Raw genomic sequence first — 20,172 nt, forward strand, 5'->3', positions numbered from 1 at the left:
GAGACTAATACGCTTTCAAGTTTTTGTTTCATCCATTCTCCTTCGTTTTTGAATTTCAGAACTTTTCAACATGATCATCCTTAGAAAAAAAAGACAGGACAAGAAGCATTGGCGAAGTCCCTAAAGAGCAGACATCCGACTTCTGCAACATCGTTGACACTACCAGTAACAATTCGACTCCCGTTGACAGCCAGGGCACAGCACCTTGTGCTGTTATTTGTTCCATTTTCAATACCACATGTCAAGGAATTGGTCGGTGCACCAGTGTTGGCGTCCAAAACATTAAAATGCCCATCCACCGGACTTCCTGTAACTATTTTGTAGGGATCCATGTGCAAGTACGTCACTGGCCCTCCGTGTCCACCATCTACCGCTATTGGTTCTGAATTCAAGGTGCCCGAGTTCCTCCTTGTATCATAAAGCATCGCTCTGCACACAAGACCAATGAACTTGGAGTTGTATAAAATGGTTTTTGACCTCAAACGAAACACGGGCATTAAAAATAAATGAAACCAAGGGAATTGAATTCTATGCGTCGTACCTGCCATTGCTGCCAACGCAGAATAAAGATTTCGTAGGCATTGCTTGAAAAGAACACAGAATTGCATCTGCTGCTGCAATGACAACTTTCTGCATCGTCCTCAAATCGATTGCTACCACAGAGGAACCAGCAGCAACATAGGCTAGATGTTCATGACACTTGATGCCTATAGGGTAACCGAGAACAGAAGTCGTCCCACCAGCAAACGAAGAACTGGCAAGCAGTGCTGCCTCCGCATCCCACACCATCACCTGTTAAAAACCACAGTAATCAATCATCAGAAAGGCAATGGCAAAATAACATAATTTTTCAAGAGGATGGCCGGATTGCTTAAGTACCATAGTTGAATGGATATACAAAACTAAGGGTACCTTAGAATCTCTCGAAATTGTTACCAAGTGAGAGGGGTTATCCCTACCAGTAAGACCAAAATGAATACGATTACTATGGAGTAAAATGTGTCACCGCAATCACAAGAAACATTTTCAAATGAGTCCATATCATTACAAGGAAAGAACTCGTACATGGAAACTGACATCAACTGGATGGGATTTTTATGCCCGAAGAAAGTCCCCAAAGAATGCTTGCCATGTTTCCTGGAAGAGCTAAGAGACCAAAGGCGAACTGTGCCATCCTCACCTCCGCTTGCCAATACTTTTCCGGATCCATTGCCTAACAATTTATCTGAGAGGGTTGTAACTTGGCTACTGTGCCCCCTAAATTCTAGCCAGCAAAAACCCTGTGACAATATTGGTCTAGGAAATCACATATAATATATAGGAAAGCTTAAAAAAAACAGATATTTGATAGATTTGTTTAGAAAAAAAGATTAAGAGCACACCTTCCTCCATAGCCGAATGGAACTGTCACCGCTTGAAGTTACTAAAACCTCCTCCTCTTCATATGCTTCACCTAGATAAAAAGATGTTTCATTCCGTGGAAACAACCTGCAATTTATGTCAAGTTTCTTAGGGTTAAAAAAACCTGAACATTCCGAGAAAATTTAGTTGATAAACAGTGTGTCATCAAGTTAAAAATCATTAGACAACGACTAGAACTCAAAAGCAATGTATATCAAGTGGAACACAAGAGCTCGGTAAGCGCCCCCAAAAGCTTAAGTTAAAATGCTCAGCTGATAAGGCATAGCGAGGGAAAACCGCACACAACCAACCTCATGCAAGTGATTCTTTTACTGTGACCTCTAAGTCTAAGAGTGACGGGTGTTCCACTTAACCAACCATCGGTCCTTATCGTGCGTATCATTGAACCCTAACAACAATCAACCAAAAACAAAAAAAACGAAGCGAAGTTAAAACGCTCAGCTATTCAAATACATGGAAGAATGTGGTGTAATATGATCATATATATTTATACATACCTGAGAGAAGATTAAATCTTTCTCGCTCAATAATACTTGGTCGAAAGGATTTGAGTTGGTGTTCATATGCAAAGCGAAGGGATCGGAAAACTTGAACTGCAGCCCATCCATACGCCGGGATAAATAGGCTTCTCTAAATCCCGAAGTTACAGAGATGGCAGAAGGTAGTGTTTTCTGGGGCCAGCGCTCCCTGCAAAGAAAGTTTTATTTCTTTGAACAAATGAAAGAAAAACAAAATTGGGAAACTTGCACAAACACCACCTCTACGATTTGGAGTGTGCATAAATACCACCCATGCTAAAAAATTTGACAGTTTAAACTAACACTCCACTTCTAGTGTAAATGTGTCGATCTCCGTTAGAAATCGCATCGATACTCGTCGTGCCAAAACCCCTAGACGATTTGGGGTAAGAATTTGTTTGCTACAACTTTGTCTTTGAGAAAACGAAATATCTTCAGTTCATGTGGTATTTTCCCACACCCCTAGTAGTCCATGTGATGTTTATTCAAATTTTTGCTTGACAAGAAAAAAAGGAGTAGAAGAAGTACCTGAACAACCGCTGCCAAATAGTGTCAGAATATGCCATTTTTCTGAGATATTTGCAGGTCACGGCAAAGTTGGAGAGGTCTTGGAGGCTAATGGAGCTGGCGCATTGGGCCAGCGTATCCACATTCAGGTCCGTGATGCTCGTCGCCGGCGGCGGCAGCAACCGCGACTTACCCCTCCGTTGCTTGCTCATCTGCTGCTGCAGAAATGGTGAAGAGAATGGCCCAATTTCTTCCGTTGAATATTGGTTAGCTGTAACGATTTGCTTACACTTCAAGTATGCATGCTGTAATGACTTCCACAGTTCCACTGCTACATTTATAAGAAGTGTGCAGTCCACTTGAAATCTGAACGGTCAATCTGATCAAACGGCTGAGGATCAGGCTGCTGTCTGCACTCCTTTTTACTGCAGTGCAGAAGTAAACACTGATTTGGAAAGATTTGGGTTTTAATGGTGGTGATTTTTTTCCCAGATTTGGCAGAGGATATCGTGAAAGTTTTGGAAAACAATTAATGGGGCTTTAGTACAAACTGAGCACAGCAGTTCAAAGCTATACTTTTACGTACTAGTACAGTTCTGCGTGACCTTTTCAATGGCAGGGGGCACCTGCCCACCCAGACCTGAAAAACTGCCCCTACCGGCTGAAATTTTGCCCGCCCATACAGGAAAATTGATGAGCCATGGCAGCTAAGCTTGCGCGAACGGCTCAGTCAAATCCCGGTTGTTAAATTTTATTTTTGACGGAGAGGTGTCGTAGCATTAGTCCGGCGGTGGAAGTTGCAGAGGAGGTTGGCTTCTGGGAAGAAGACGACACTGCTTTTTCTGTTTTGGATTCTTTAAAATCCTTGTTTGAGTTAAACGGGAAGTTTTGGTTCGTCGGCGGAGGTGGTGGTCGGAAATGAATCAAAGCCTTAACTATTGGGATTTGGGAGTGAAGAGTTCACAATTTGGTGGGAAACTCAGGACGGAAGAGAACGGTAAAAAAGTTGCCGTTTAACTGTTTTGTCACGAAGGAGTTGTGTTAAAGTTTTGACTGTACCAACTTACGAAAGACTTTTGTAGAGGGGGATGTTCTTATCATAATTTTATATTATATTTCTTTATTATTTTTTATGGCAGATGAATTGGACAAGTTACATTATTTAATTTCAATCTTTTTATTAATTAAAATACTTAAATAATTTTAGGTGGAAGACAGAGACTCGTCGTATACCACAATCATCATTTAGGGGGTGTAGTCAAACTTGGATTTGAGAGGATTTTAAAAGACTTTAAAATTCTAGTTAGTCAATTAAAATATTTTAAAGGATTTTAAAATCCATCCAAATCTAAGTGTATTAAAAAAATCAAGATTTTGGAGGATTTCTATAAGTTGTGGATTTTGTAAGATTTGAGAGCCAAAAGTATATATAACCAAGACTAAAAAGAATCCAACCTCACCCCTTAGGATTTCAAATCCTTCCACTACAATCCATTCAAATTCTTTAAAAATCCATATGAATTTTGTAGAAGTCTATAATCCTCTTAAATCCTATCAAACATATCACTTTTAAAATCTTTTAAAATCTTAGTTTGACTAAATTTGTGAATCAAGGCCTGCAATTGTTCAATTGTTCACCTCTTTGCTGTACCTTGCTGCTTTGGTATCGACCTTCTTTGCAACATACACTACCAAAAGGCTAGGGCGAAGGTTGACCATGTTAATTGCTGGGATTTTCTTCATAGTTGATTCAGTTCATAATGCTTCCTTTCAAGTATTATACAGTTATGGATTTTGGAGATGTATTTTCTAAATAGGTGTAAAGATAAATTTACATATTGAATTGAGTCTGTGTGGGTAGTTTAGGTCCTAAATTTGGATTTGAAGAAATATTGATAGATTAGTTAAAAGTAATATGGGTGTAGAAAGTAAGTTGAGCGTAAAAAGAGGTTATATGGATCCAAATAAAATTTCTCCGAATGTAATAATTCAATTAAATGAAACTTGATAAAAGAATTTTAACTAATTATAATATGACACTTGGTGTACCTAACTGCATTCGGACACTGAAAATTTTATCATTTTGAGAATCCATCTGAAATTGCCAAAACCACTTTCGAATTTATTTGACAGAAGAAAAATAAAGGTGCCTGTAATTTATAGTTGTTTTTCCTAAGTACTCGTTAAAATGCTTTTTCAAAAAGCACTTGTGTGCTTTCTGGTTGAAATTTTAATAAAATATCAAGGCATTTACAACAAAATAACTTCTGGCAGAGACGCTTATGACCATAAGTGATTTCCGGAGAAGCAAATCCCAAATGAGGACAAATTTTATGAACTCACTACGAGACTGCTACTATATTAGCTCTCAAATTGCAACATATATATTCAATTTAACCTCACAATTGTAACATGCTCGATTTCAGGACATGACATATTCCCTCTATGTAAAAACAACCGGAATAATATATGCAAAAGTGCTTATTAGGAAGGAACACCGGATATTGCAAACAACGCAACTGCACCCATCTCTACAATTCGTTCGGGGATAAGATGGGGAGGAGATTTACAGAAGATTATGCGAAAGAACGAAGGATTATCTGTAATGGTGTGTTCTGAGTCCCAATCCGACTAAAATATGAAGACCACGCTGTCGTGAACTCTGGACTTCTGGTTCTGAGCCACACACTCAGATATCCACATCAGATTTCTGATCTCCTGCTCCCTCAATCTCATGTATGCGAAGAAAACACCGTAATGGAACTGCAGGTCAGAGGAGAAATAGAAGTGTTCAGTGACCGAACGGAGAACTGAGGAAAACTGAAGTAGACTACGAATACACATGGCTGCAAAGTAACTGCAAAACGAACCTGTTGCTCAAATGCTAAGCAAAGCCTTTTCACCTCCTCTTCATAAAATGCCTTGTCAAGCATCTGGGTCTCGCCATAGGATAGCTTTGAAAAAATAGACTGATAAGGAGGATATTTTTCCATGCAACCACGGACCTACAACAAACACGTTGTCAGCTTAGGCGAAACCATACTACAATGTGATAACGTTAAGAGATAAGCTAATCAACTGATATTAGCATGTAACAGAATCTAGGACAGCGATGGAAGGAATTGAGAAATATATTCGTACTGATGATGTTATACAGAGAACATGCATGATGTCGTAAAATTTTAATTTACTCAGTCTTGCCCCAAATAAGCAGAAGGCCTTCACAAGAAGATGGAGCAATATCTAAAGTATCATTTTCGGAAAAGAAATAAAAGTAAATGAGGCACACAGCATACCTGATCAATGTCCTCACAAACAGCAAGTTCCTCATGGCCATAGGGATAGCTGTACGAAATAAGCAAACAGTTGTCAGTGATGGCAATCCAAAATATAACATAATTTACAAGTCATCAACAAATCAGGATGGCCGAAGAACTTACAGTAAACCAAAGCTAGAGTACAACTTCCTGCGATCATCTCGAGTAAGCTCAGTTCCGATACTGCAGGGTGTGAACAAATAGCATGAGGCCATGAAAAGAATGCTTAAGACCTCTAAAAGTACGACATAAGAAAACTTGTTGACACCTCAACATTAGCTTACCTATTGATGGTAATATTGACAGCCCTTCTGTCAGCCTCAAAAGCAAGTAAGTCAGACATGATCTCCGCTGTGGCACCACCTAGTTTCTGTCCAAAAGATCAAAAGCAGATTTATGAAAAATGACAAAATATTTAAATGAAAAACTTCACAGATGGAAATACATGCATACTCTCGAGTTAGAAATCAAAATTTACCTGACAAAACCTGTAAAAGTCTTCCAGGTATGCCTTGTAAAGAGTGTTCCTCATGATTTCAATGTTCATGTCATCCAGGTCCTGGAAACAAGAAGGATGGATACAAATCAGAAACCTTCCACAACAATCAAATACTAACCCATTGGAAAATAATGGTATAGGATCACTAAATCGTACCTCAGATGTAATGCATTCAGAAAAGTAGGGAGCAAGTGGTGTGTCAACAAGCACCAATCTGTAAAGCTCCCGCATATTCTGTGCAACAGCCAGGGTGGCAATACTGATGAGAAAACACGAGAACGAGATGAGATTTATAAGAATGTCTAAGTCATAGAAAATACTTAAGAGGGAAAAAGGATAAATCAAAGAAAATGGAATACATGACTCTATGAAAATGACAATACCTGTCAAACATGCCCAAGGGGTGGCATTTTTCCAAAAGTTCCTGGACATCTCTCTCATGCAAGGTTCCAGTAACAATCAGGACAACATTGTCTATCATGTGACCATATCTGGATGAGGATAAGAAACATTAAACTCCCCAATTAAAGCTAAAATTAAATACCGATAAATACCTATATAATTAAGATTGTAATTTTCACACATCATAGAGATCCTCCAGCCTTGCCGGAGCAGCGGCCTAATGTTATATGCTGAGTACCGAACCAGCCTAAGGCCCGAATCAGGTTTATGTTTTCAACACTGTTCTAGTATTCTAATAAACACAACTCAAATTACCAAACAGAAAATATGGCAGGTACATACGTAATATACTCCAAAAAGGTTGACAAGGGCTCTGTAGCTTGGCATAGCATGTGCTTATACTCATCAACCAATTTAAGAGTGCACTTCTCCACAATTGTAGTTGTATGCAATGGGGAAGGTTCTGCAAGAAAATCCCCAGATAAGCAAAGAACAATAATAGACCAGAAAGAGAGAGAGAGAGAGAGAGAGAGAGAGAGAGAGAGAGAGAGGACAACATATGGGTTTATAAATTAAAAATGATCATGCATGTATAAGACATGACATATACGCTCGTAAACCCTCCTCCTGTTCCGAATAGATACTCTCAAAATATCACTTGGAACCTTATGTCTCATATGTTACCCAAATTATTACTAGTAAAAGGTTAAATTAACCAAAATTCTCTTAAAGATCCATCGGTTTTCCAGTAAGCTCAGCATGTTGTTTCCTCTTCAGTTTCGCATTTACACAGTTCCTCTCACAAACATAATACTTGAATACCTTAATTGTTAATACAACTGCAGATATACAGAGTGATATATCAACTCCACTCTAAATCACTTAGACATAAGGATTTATTTCAATCCATGACAGAAAAGTATCAAACTTTTCATGTGTTCTTAACATTTTCTTCTAACAATTTAACCTGAATATACAAATTCAAATCCCTCACTAATGCGACCTAATATATTCACCTACTGGCAGAATTTGCGCATCCAACATCATAACTTTAGTAAATCACTAACGTTTCGAACACAAAGTGTTGCTTTTACTAATCTAAATCAATGGCACCACCTCGAAATTTAAGCCCTAATTCAACCTAAATTTCAGATCGAAGGGCTGGATTAGTCCATTAATCTAAGCGTACGATCCAAAATTCAGTTCCCAATTGTGTTCCTTTCCTCAATAAACAGCCAGAGGGCTCAAAGAGATGTATAAAAAACGCACCGTTTTGGAGGTAGGGGCCGTACTCGGTGGCAGAGAGGTGCATCTTGATATCGTCGAGCGTCTCGCACTGGCACAAATTGTTGTAATCGGCAGCGGTGAGGAGGCCGGAGCGGTGACCCCGCACTATGGCCTCCAAGTACCCGCCGTGAATGTTGAAGGTCATCGCTTCGAATCCGTACATTTTCGCCGAAATTTCGAAAATTTACGCGATCTGCCACTGCCCGATCCGAAATATTGAAGGTCTCGCGGGAGAGAGAGAGAGAGAGAGAGAGAGAGAGAGTGAGAGAGAGGAAGGGGACGATCGGAGAACCAGAAACCCCCTTCTGCAGCGAAATCAATGGAAACCCTAGCGATTTTCAGACGGAAGCTGAAATCTGGAAATTTTGCAGGTTTAAAGAAGGAGAGACGATGACTGGCGATGAGAGCTCGAATGCGGTGGTACCAATCCAGATTCAGAGAAACAAATCTGGTACGTTATTAGAGCTTATGGAATTACGAGGTTACCCTTTTTGTTTTACGTAATTGCCAAAAACCCTTTTCGGTTGGCGGGTACCGGGTGGCCCGTGGCGGGTGATATTTTGGGGCTTCGTTTACCATGGACTTTATTGGGCCTTGGTAATACAACCAGGTCCAGCTACTTGTTTGTGTCCGCCCTTTGATGAGCCCATAATTGGGCCCACGTCCAAAAAGGTAAAGGTCACAAGATGAGTTGGAGAGATTTTTCTGCATGCTTAGAACACAAGCACATATATTATTATCGTTATGTAAAGGAGAGAAACTTCGAAAAAAAATAAATAAATAAATAAATTTCTTCCCTCCACTTGTATATTAACATATGGCACACCGCCCTCTAGTCCGGACACATTGAAAAATGTCTCAATAACTTTATCATCTTTTCCTTTTATTCTCAAATAACAGTTTGACATATATGTATAATTGTTTTTTACTTGCCTAAAAAGATACAAGACGTGTTCGTTATTGTGTCACATTGTGATCTTGTGTGAGCGATTAACTCATAAGGTGATCATTTATGAATACGTGTCTAATTGTGATTAGTAGTTAAAGAATCCACCATAAGTTGGAACGAATGAGATAAGGTTGTGGAAATGTTACGCAACTCAAAAAATATGAGACCAACTGTCTACACGATTAACACGATGAAGACATTGTTAATTTTTAAGCTAATATTGTATTAATTAACTTGATAACTTTTTCTTATTTTCTTTATAAAATAACTTGGGTTCTTATATTGTCGTGTTATCTTTTTATTATTTTTTAACGTATCATAACAAGTGGACATAATATACTTAGGTCAACCAGAACATAATACATGACCACACCTATATGAATACTATCTCTATCTTTTCCTTCGTTGTATTGTTTTTAGCAAGTGGATTAACATGAACACAACAAATATAGAGTTAACCCAATGACTAAACACGCAGAGGCGGATCCACTTTAAGACAAGGTGGGTCAGCTGAAACCCTCTCCCCTCCCAAGCTCAGAAATTTCATGTGGAAGAGTTAAGTGATGCTTTTTGAAAATTTGAGATGTCCTCAAAAGTTGTCCTCCGATTACTCCGAATTGTGCAGGGTAGACGCTACTCATGCCTTTGATGCGTTGCTATGAGCATATGTAGATAGACTTACTTGACATATGTCGGCATCTGCATGCATGCTTACTCAAAACTATTGACATCAGTGGACATGCTCATTCGGAAGTTGTTGACATATGTCAACAAACGTGCAATATGACATGGTAAATGATCCCAGGACCACCAAAAATCGACGAAATTTGCATGTTATTCTATTAAAAAATATTTGCCGGTTGCATGTTATTCTTACTAACCCCGCAATAATATTTTGTGAAGCCGCCACCACAAACACAGTACATTACCACCAAGTATGAGTGACTCTATCTCTCTCTTTCTCTCGTAAATAAGTAATTAAATAACATGGTGACGATTAGTTTATGCAAATAATTTTCACATGTCAGACTTGGCAATGAAGGCAACAAAATCCTCCAACCATTGCGTTTGGTGTGACTAATTAAAAGAAAAACTAATAAAAATGATTTGAAAATTTTGAGTTTTAACGATAAGGACAAAACAAAAAGTAAAGTGAATAGTAGCATGATTGACTTTTTAGTGTAAAAATATGATTTTTTATTAAAATAAACAGTAGCGGAAGATTTTCATTAAAGTTCTCCTAATTAAAATATACCTCGAATGGTAATACAAATCGAATTCAAATCTTGGGTTTAAGGTAATTAATCATATTTTAATCACAACAAAGCTTGTTTAGCGCTGTCAAGCATCTTCTTAAAACAAGTGCACAATATCAGATCGGATGTCATACTAAAAAGAACACACCGCTTAGCTATTGCAAATTCAACAACCGTTTTTACATCTACCAATTACACATAAACATGTATTCTAATAATTGAAATTATAAATACAGATTAAACTCAAGTCCATTTATGATTACATAAAAGCACGAGATATTGCTAAATTTACAGCAGTCAAGTAGTGTTCTTAAAAATGTCCAAGCAAATATATACAGTGGTGGTCTCTCCCTGGTTTGATCTCCAAACCTTTGTTTTCCTTCCTGTTTGGCTGTGTGCCACGTAATACCAAACAAATAGATTTGGCTGTGTGCCACGTAAAACCAAACATATAGACCACGTGACCTGCGAGGTTTTCCATGTGGAAGCCATCAGCCAGATTATTTTGCCACGTGACCAATGCGCGCCATTATTCAAAGCCGTATGCTTAGTTGGCAGGTGTAGTGGCCACATGACATTCATGCGGACCATGTATGCCCTTACTTTTTTGTATAACAAATAAAGGGATACATGCAAAAATTATTGCGGAGATCATATTTTTAAATTATAATTTTTTTTTAACTATAATAATAATGTCTCTTCTACTTCAGTATTACTATTATGGAAGAAAAAAAACACTAATATGAATTTATTGAAGAATAATAAAATAAAAATACGATAAGTTATAAGGGATATAAAGTCATATCCTAACAAGAAGTAGAAAAATATTAGAAACAAAAATCGATTAAGACAACTCGTAGCATAAATGAAAATTCAGACGTCCAGAAAGATTATGAGCAAAAGCCGCAACTGCACACTGTGGAAAAAAAATCCCACCAATGAACTCCAACATAGGATCAACAATATAGTTTATAAACAATGTACCACATGATTTTCTTCACAATAAGTGTGCAAAACCAGATATGCATGAAAGAGAGAATGGTACAACAATTTACCCCATCAACCAATAAACACCAAGTCAACTGAGAAAATCCATTATAAAGAAAATACACTGCCAATGAAGTATTACACTCAATTCAAAAAGAATGCTAACCCAAACGAAAAGCCTGATGAAGAGCTTGAAAACTCCTCACCCCAAAGACCCCCTTCATTTAAAGAGGCACAACACGTCATATCAATTAATGAGTTTATTCATAAAATTTTGGTTACATGTATCATTTATCATATCATGTGATACACCAGTGTGATCTCTCTAACATTACTTGATACATATTAAAAATTGGAGCTTCACCCCAAGCCAATACAATAAAAGTTAAAAAGCATTTTGAGTCGTAGAAGGAATTGTATGATCCCATAAGTAAATCCCTTCGACTGAATGTACGATAGTAATTGTAGCATCTATCATAACGCTAGCTTCCCTCTACACATGATTTCAAGAGATTGATGTCAAAACTGATTAGATCGGCCTTGGTCGCCTTGACCTTAGGGACGATCGATAAGCCGAGTACATCTCAATCAAGAACCGTATGGAACAAGGAAAAGAAATGAAACTAGAAATGGGCAATTACTTGTATGATGTTAGAGCCTCAGATATTGTGATAGCGATGAATGAGGAGGCATGCAGTTACATATCGGATGCTGTGGTCATTGCTTACACAATAAACTGATATAACTGCCGCCCAACTACGTACGTCGCTGGTGGTGCTTATCAGTTATTCCTTCCGTCAACGGTCTCATTTCTTACTGGGTCCAACAAGCATGGCAGATGGCGCCATGCCCAAGCTCTGCAAAGGCTTTATGTTTAGAATATTCTACACGCAAAATTAGGAATTGATTATATATAAACATGATGCAGTGCATAATAATTAAATTATTTAAGAAGAGAGTGATTTTCTCTTTAAAAAACAAGTATTTGACGTGATCATGTTTAATGAATTCATGATTAGCAACGTCAAGCAAACTTTGTTGCCCTTGATTGAGTGATTCCCAAGAGTTCTATCCCCCATCTTGTCGAGACCTCCGGATTTTTCTCTGCGTCCATACAATATACATACATAACACTAAATGTGTGCCGCGCGCGTATACACTTCATTTTTCTTCATAGCTTAAGAATGCACAATAACACGCTTCAAAACTTTTGCTTTCCTATACACAAGCAAACCAATATAAGATACGTAGTTTACAACTTTCCTTAATTTCTCATTCCATACTTCATGCTTACGTTTTGTGAGAAATTGTAATGTGATATTGAAAAACTGTCAAGCATATGACAACCCTCGTATTTTTTTTTCAAATATAAACTCGTTGTCTATTCATATTGTATTACGTGCACTGAAATAAAGGCACGAATAAACAGGAAGTCGAAAATTCCTCCCACGTTAATCCCTTAATCGGCCTCTTGAGTGTGATCACTTAGTCAACCCTTGTTTAACAAGCAAAGCCTGAAATTAGTCAAGACCCCCTTCAATAATCGTTTTTTTTTCTTAAAAGGGATTAAAGATGATGTATCCTTAATTAAGGATGATATATCGATAATTTAAGAAAGATGATGTATCGATAATTTAAGGAAGAAATATAGACTTTTATCCAGGGAAAGTATCCATCCATATACATTCCAAATCCAAGAATATATAGAGAAGATGCCAAAAGAAAAAAAAGAGGGAAAATATAAAATGACAGAAGGAACGTACAAAGGCAGAACAAAACAAAAAAAAGTTAATTTAGGTTTTGTGGTCCTAATCGAGAACTTCTTGTTGTGCATCTTCATGCATGTCTGTTAATTTTTGTAGGCCTACTAGATATTTTTTAATGTGCTAGAATACAGGCAGATATGTCACATGTTATTATAGAAATGGAGGTAAGGGTTTTTTTTTTTTTTTTTTTTTTTGTTTTGTTTTAAATGTACCTCTACTTATATTCTCAGCATATATACTAAATAATCTCCATAGCCTCCAAGTTAAACCTACCTCCGTTTCCCTCCCACAAAACCACGTACACACGTTTACCAAAGGACAAAAAAAAAAAAAAAAAAAAAAAAAACCACGTACACACATTTACCAAAAGGGAAAAAAAATAAAATAAAACCACACACACATTTTTCTTTTACAAAACTATCTACAATATTTAAACTGTCTAATTTTGAAGAAAATAGATTATTCAAACTTGGTCGTAATCATGTAGTAAGCGAATATATTATTTTGATTAAATGACTTAACTATTTGCACGTTTACCAAAAGAAAAAAAAGCACTCACACGCTTTTCTTATACAAAACTATGTACAATATTTAAACTGTATAATTTTCAAGAAAATAGATTATTCAAACTTGGTTGTAACCATATAGCGAGCGAATATATTATTTTGATCAAGTGACTTAACCATTTGTATACACTCTCTCGTTAGTTTGTCGTCTTGTGTTAGCCAATTAATATTACAAATAAAACAACTTTAGCTTCCTTAAATTTTTTGTTGTTGTCGGAAGGATAATATTATTCACACACTTAATTATTATTACAGTTATTTTTCGGCAAAAACAATTCAACCCACCACCAAACCATTCTCTACGTATACGCTACAACACTTTTGGGCTCATAAAAGGGCACTTTTACGGTTTTACCCCATTACTTACAACCGTATGAATACGAAAGTATTGATTTCAGTTATTTTTAAATCAATTCTCTTTTGTTATTTTTTTAATTAATTCTCTTTTTTATGTTGGATATTTGTTAATTAATTATTTTTAGATATTTTTTAATTAATTTTTTTGATTTCACCGTATGTATGAAGTATGAACAATCAGAAATAGTTAAACGGGGAATAAAAGCCTATTATAATATATAATTCAATTAGCCTCATGGCACAATAGCACAATGTTAATTAATAAAATGAAGATATTTTTTAAACCCATAAATGTAGTGGGGAATAATTGGCTGGCCAAAGACACTCTACGTGTACCATTATTTGGTACATGGTAGGCATCCAGAAATGAAAAGAACACTATAATTTTTGAAAAAGAAAAGAGTATGTACACATCGAAAAAATTTCAGTGTGTTGTGACCACATCAATGATACACCAATTATCATAATACAATTGATTGAATTTTTTTTTAAGTGTCTAACTAATTGTATTATTACACATGGTGTATCGAATATTGCTTATTAAACTTAATTGTGTACTTAGAGTTTCCTTTTCAATCTTGTTATAATCAACAAAATATAATGCAAGAGGAGAGACTTTTTTGTTTAGATGTGATATACATGGCTTTTGGAGTAGGTAATAGATATTTACAATTATATAATATGATAACCAGAAAATATCATTTCGGATGTAATATTATTGGGTGGTAATTATTTTGCTTTTGGAAAAGATATAATCAAATTACCATATAACACAAATCTATTATGTGAAATATAGAATACCACTTATAAAAAAAGAAAGGGTAAATTAAAGAAAATATAGTATACTACTTATAAGTGAGAGATTTTAAGTTATTATTTTTGCTATAATATTTTAGGGAAAGGGATCCTCACCGGATCTCTTCCACAAAGTTCACCAAGGCCACAAATCCGGACCTTTGAAATTTGATTGAATGATTAAAGTTATTATAACTTTTAAAATAGATCATTGTTTGTAGCCGTTTGATCAAATTTCAAATTTTCATATTTATGGCCTTGGTGGACTTGGTGGAAGGGATCCCTTTCCATATTTTAGGTAAGTAATCATCTGACTTTTGGAAAGAAGATAAACAAATAACAAATCTACCGTTTGAAATATAGTACTAGTAACTTCTTCTTCTTCTTTTTTTTTTTGTCAAATACATTAGTAACTTCCTCGTAGGTAATTCATGTGCTCAATTGAAATTACATCATCACCCTTGGTTATAATAATAATTATTATTTTTAACTCATTTAATATAAAATGGACATAATACATTTATTTATTTAATATTTTAGGTGGTAAGTTGTTTGAATTTAATAATGTTTCAAAATTATTTTTAAAAACTAGCTAAAATAATTAAATGTGCTTCACTTTCTACATTCAAGTTTGGAATCATTTTCATATAGTTTTGATGAATTTAGAGCAATTATCTTATTGCTTTTTAGAATAAAAAGTTCTAAGAATTCACGTATAAGTGGTTGCATACATATATTTAATATTGAGTATCTTTCACATATTTGTTAAATAAAATTGTATGTTTCGATAAGAAAATTAAATATTTATTGCACAGTTTATATTAGAGGAGTGTTAATCTCATTCTCTTATGATTGTTAACAATTCAAACCCTCTAATTTTTGTCTTCCTTGAAAAGTAAAGTTACGTTCGAAAAAAAAAAAGAAAAGAATCATGTGCCGTATTAACACAATGAATGGACTAGTGAATCCGTTAGTATTAAATTTGACTTTATGTAATAATCATTATTATAATTTGACCAAAAAAAAGTTGTCCGCACGTAGAAAGTTTTACTAAAATTTTGCCTAATATTGTAAGTACAAAAAAAAATCCAAAATTTTCAATATTGACAAAATGCGCATGAAATTTTGAAGAAATTGTGGAAAGATATTGCTTTACCTTACTTTCGAATATCGGCAACCCCACTTTACAGATATTTCAATAGGATAGAAAATATTTAAAACCTTGCTTATACATGATTTATCAATATTTACATGTTGTATTCATTTAATTTATATCCATATTTACAAGTGTTTAAACTATAAAAGGCATACGAAAAAAATTGTATCTATATTATGCATCTTTTTATTTATTGAAAGTGATAACTGTAAAGTACAAATGACACGTTGTGTTAGTACTCTGAAAAAAAATTAATGAATCGGTTACTCTGTCAGTGATTTCGCGAGTAATAATTACAAAATCCAGCACAACGGGTCTATGTTTCGTGGCTTATACAAAGTCAGCTCTCTTAAGAAGAGGTGAAAAAAATAAAGTAGATTTGGCGTTCACCAAATCCAGAGGTAGTTTTCTCCATTTCGACAACGCAAACCAGAAACCACAACCAGATTTCCAATAACAAAATCTATCTTACATAGTGGAAGGAAACTTGAAAATTGTGTCTTTATTACAAAATTCGACAAGACGATCTGTGTGTATCGACTTATATAAAGTCCGATTTCTCAAAAACAAGTGTAAAAATACAAACAAATTCCGGATTACCCAAATACAAAGGTAAGTATTCTCTCTCCACAATGCAAACCAGAAAACCACAACAATATCAAAAACTAGGTTGGATAGTAGAAAGAAAAGTTGAAAATTAAAACAAATAAAAAGAAAAGAAAAAGAAAGAAGAAAAATCAAATAGAAAAATTAGTGTAAAATTCATATGTAGTGTTGGAGATGTGAAAAATGGGGAAAGAAGGGGCAACATGGGAAGAACAAAGAAAGATAGAGAGGAGGGAAGTGGATAAAAATCCGCTGTTGGAATAGCCCACTGGAATGCCAATCCATGGCCCCTGGTTTTCCCTCCCTCTTTCCAAAACCAACTGTCTTTCTCTTTCAGCTAACCCAAGTCCCTTTGTCCCCTTCTTTTATACCCATTCAACCCTCTGCCCCTTTCTCCAGGAGTTCTCCTCCTTCAACAGAGCTGCCAGATTTCACATCGATGTCCTCCTTTTACCACCCATCATTCTCCAGTACAAACTAACTTTTATCATCACTCCCCACTCTCTCTCTGTCTCTCTCCTCCCATGTTCCCCTGCTCTGTTTTTTTGTAGTTCTAATCCATTTTCGTACGTTTTTCTTAATTGGGTACGCAGATTGAAAGTTTGATTTTTTTTTTTTTTTTGTTGAGTTTTTTGAAGTACCCAGATCGAAAATTTCATTTCTTTCAAATGGGTTTTTGTGTTTTGATCAAAGGGAGAATTTTGGGTGTGAATGGGGATTGAGATGGTGGCGCCCAATCGCAAACGCAATAAGGAGTTTCTGGAATTGGCGGAGGTGACGAATTCGAAAAGCAAGACCAGAAAGTGCCGGCGGCGTCAGCGGAAGATGTCGCCGGTTCAGAAGCTGTACGAGACTTGCAAGGAAGTCTTTTCGTCTGGTGGGGCCGGGGTTATACCCCCCGCTGATGATATCCAACGGCTATCCTCTGTTTTGGGTATGTACTTTTATCTCTGCTTTTGCATGATTGCCTGAATTCAAATTTGTTCTTGCTCTAATTAATGCTTTGTTCATGTGTGGTGTCTCAGAATTTCATAATTTGATTGGATTAAAGCTCAATTTTGGTTTTTTTTAATGAATTTTGAAATTGGATTGAATTAATCATTCTTCTGTGTGGAATTTGCATTATCTTGTAGGTTGTCTGTTATCGGCCAGTGCCTTTTTTTTTTTTTTTTTTAATTTTTTAATCATATCTCTGTCCTTGCATCTGATACTTTCAGTTTGCGGCTGTATGCATGCAGATTAGTGTATGTATATATGTGTCTGTATATATATATGTGTGTCTGTGTATCTCCTCGGGGTTGGGGATACAATATACTGTATAAAAAAATGTTTGTGACAGAACATGTGTGTTTTCATGCCGGAGGAGGTCGTCCATATTTGCATGGTTTCATTTCTTTACATCTGGATTCTGTTTTTGTTGCACAAATGGTATATTGACTTGTCTTCCGATGTTGTTTGCAATCGTTTTTCTTTCCTCTTCGGATTTATTCCCCAATGTGGCTTATAGGGTTTGGTTGTTTTGATGCAGGTGCCATGAAGCCTTCTGATGTCGGCCTGACTCCTGATTTGCCGTACTTCAGGATGACAGTAGCTAGACGAACCCCGGCAATAACCTACCAGCACCTTTACCAGTGCGAAAAATTTTCAGTAAGTTTCTTCCTGGTTAATTTTCGCAATCGACGGAGTGAAATCAGTCGGCGTGGCTTTTGTTCTTATAATGTGTTACCTATATGCAGATGGGGATATTTTGCTTGCCGCCTTCCGGTGTCCTACCGCTTCATAATCACCCTGGAATGACGGTTTTCAGTAAGCTTCTGTTTGGGACAATGCACATCAAGTCCTATGATTGGGTGGCTGGTGCCTCGGAGAAGACATTGGCAAGTGCCCTGGAGGAAACGTTGGCAAGTGCCCTGGAGAAGACATTGGCAAGTGCCCCGGAGAAAACATTGGAAAGTGCCCCGGAGAAAACATTGGCAAGTGCGAATCCTTCATTAGGTAAATTCGTCCTTTGAAATTTGTATTATTCTTAACCTATATGTAGAAAGTGCGGACTTGATTGGGGTCGGATGAGACCAAAAGACAGGGGCCACGTGCTTTTGTGAGCTTCCCCACGGATGATGTGGTCTGGTGCCCCTACACAAGTTTTTCTGTATGTTAAAGACACAGTATGAGTTATCGCGTTGTATTGCATCTTACTTGAGATAACCTGTGGGACTTGATGAGAAATCGCCCATTTGATCTTTTGAAGAGTAATTGCTTGTGGCATCTTGAACTTTTAGACTATAAGTTTATGATTATGACTTTTGACTGCTTAACATTTTGTTATGAAATTATGTCACGAGGACCTTCGGTTGTGAAACTATTTTATTCGTACAAAAAATATGCAGTTGGTTGTTCTCTCGTTCAAGCACCGCCTGGTGTTCGTCTGGCTAAAGTTAAGGTTGACGACGATTTCACTGCTCCTTGCGACCCTTCCATCCTCTATCCAGCTGATGGAGGCAACATGCATTGCTTCACAGCAGTGACAGCATGCGCAGTGCTCGATGTGCTTGGCCCTCCATATTCTGATCCTGACGGTCGGCACTGCCAATACTACATTGATCACCCATTCTCTCGTTTCCCAGGTATCAGTGTGGTTAGATTTTCCTTTCCAACTCAAAAGTGAGAGCCCATCTCGTTAGAACTTTGAGAAATCTCGACGACGGTTCTGTTTTTAAATTTCAGATGGGGGAGTATCTGTGCCAGAAGATGAGAAGGACGGCTATGCTTGGCTTGAAGAGATAGAGAAACCTGAGGACTTGGCTGCAGTTGTAGCCGAGTACAGAGGCCCCAGAATACAGGAGAATTGATGATCTCACCAATCTATATCTCTGTCGTCATTCCATTTCACTTGTCTGCATCTCCATTCCATTTTCCCCATTCATCCATCCGCAGCCGCCTCCGCACCACAGTTCCGTCGCTTCCATCGATGCCATCAGTGGATGCTGCTCAATTCAGTGCAGCAGTAGTAGTGCTTTTGTCTCGTTATGTTTTTTTTTTTTAGCTCTGTGTTTTGTTGTTTTTTCTTCTTTTTGGTGGGACATGAGGAGGCACTTGGTGCCTTATTTTTTCTTCTTTCTACAGTTAATGTACATACCCAAAAAAAGAAAAGCAACAAAAAGAAGAGAAGGTCTCTTTGTTCTAAGCGCGCTTGAAATTAGAGGATGAAAGTGCATTAGCACTCTTTTCATGATTGGTTTTTTAAATTTTACACTCTCTCTCCCCCAAATATTTACTTGGTTAGTTTATACTTTACGATGATGTTATTGTTCATTTTTCAGTCAGAGATGATGCAATTTTCAGTTGCAGTCCAAATCTGAAGATCTGTGGTTTGTCTTGTTTTCATGAATAGGGAATTGTGGTTTGGATTGTTTTGTTGTCACTTGCCAGAGGAAAAGAGTGCGTGCCACCCGCCCTAGCCATTGGGAGAGATCTTTGCTGATCCTCTAATCACATTCGTTTATTGTACATCTTGCGGTTAATTTTTATCAGGTATTGTTTATATTTAATTTTAAATAAAAAAATTTACGATATTTTTTGACATGTACGATGAACAGATGTGATTAGAGAATTCTCAGAATCCTCACAAAAATGATTTGGTGAGGATCCTCCTGGCTAGCCATTAGCTTGTAGGGAGTCCTTCAGGTGTAGGTATGCTTATAGGGGGTGTAGTTGGAGAGATACCGAGATGTATCCTAAACCCTAGACGTCACAGTAGCACTATTTCAAAGTATTACTGTAGT

The 20,172-nt window shown here is 36.7% G+C and overlaps 2 protein-coding genes and 1 pseudogene across 4 annotated transcripts; 1 reads left to right on the forward strand and 2 right to left on the reverse strand.

Moving 5' to 3' along the window:
- Nucleotides 1–7: 7 nt before the first annotated feature.
- LOC148694025 (uncharacterized) lies at nt 8–3,433 on the reverse strand (annotated as a pseudogene). Its single transcript, XR_015966899.1, has 8 exons — nt 2,469–3,433; nt 1,920–2,109; nt 1,713–1,810; nt 1,383–1,488; nt 1,066–1,280; nt 913–955; nt 542–792; nt 8–429 (listed from the first exon to the last, which is right to left on the reverse strand). The product of XR_015966899.1 is annotated as an uncharacterized LOC148694025 (transcript).
- Nucleotides 3,434–4,808: 1,375 nt separating this feature from the next.
- LOC137739306 (V-type proton ATPase subunit d2) lies at nt 4,809–8,425 on the reverse strand. Its single transcript, XM_068478860.2, has 10 exons — nt 7,935–8,425; nt 7,008–7,128; nt 6,647–6,754; nt 6,420–6,522; nt 6,243–6,323; nt 6,049–6,134; nt 5,888–5,947; nt 5,744–5,792; nt 5,318–5,452; nt 4,809–5,210 (listed from the first exon to the last, which is right to left on the reverse strand). Exons 1-10 carry the CDS (start codon nt 8,113–8,115, stop codon nt 5,079–5,081), a joined length of 1,056 nt encoding a protein of 351 aa, XP_068334961.1. The 5' UTR covers nt 8,116–8,425; the 3' UTR covers nt 4,809–5,078.
- An 8,219-nt stretch (nt 8,426–16,644) lies between these two features.
- Nucleotides 16,645–19,619, forward strand: LOC137739882 (plant cysteine oxidase 2). 2 transcript variants are annotated; one of them, XM_068479617.2, is made up of 6 exons: nt 16,661–16,975; nt 17,084–17,324; nt 17,919–18,037; nt 18,127–18,385; nt 18,778–19,014; nt 19,115–19,619. In XM_068479617.2, the coding sequence occupies exons 2-6, from the start codon at nt 17,102–17,104 to the stop codon at nt 19,237–19,239; spliced, it is 963 nt and encodes a 320-aa protein (XP_068335718.2). In that variant the 5' UTR covers nt 16,661–16,975; nt 17,084–17,101; the 3' UTR covers nt 19,240–19,619. The 2 variants fall into 2 exon arrangements, with proteins under 2 accessions (XP_068335717.2, XP_068335718.2); XM_068479616.2 differs by having other exon boundaries at nt 16,645–17,324.
- The last annotated feature ends 553 nt before the right edge of the window (nt 19,620–20,172 follow it).

This window comes from Pyrus communis, chromosome 9 (assembly GCF_041283825.1).
Source record: "Pyrus communis isolate YQ-2024b chromosome 9, ASM4128382v1, whole genome shotgun sequence".
In the NCBI taxonomy this organism is placed as follows: Eukaryota; Viridiplantae; Streptophyta; class Magnoliopsida; order Rosales; family Rosaceae; genus Pyrus; species Pyrus communis.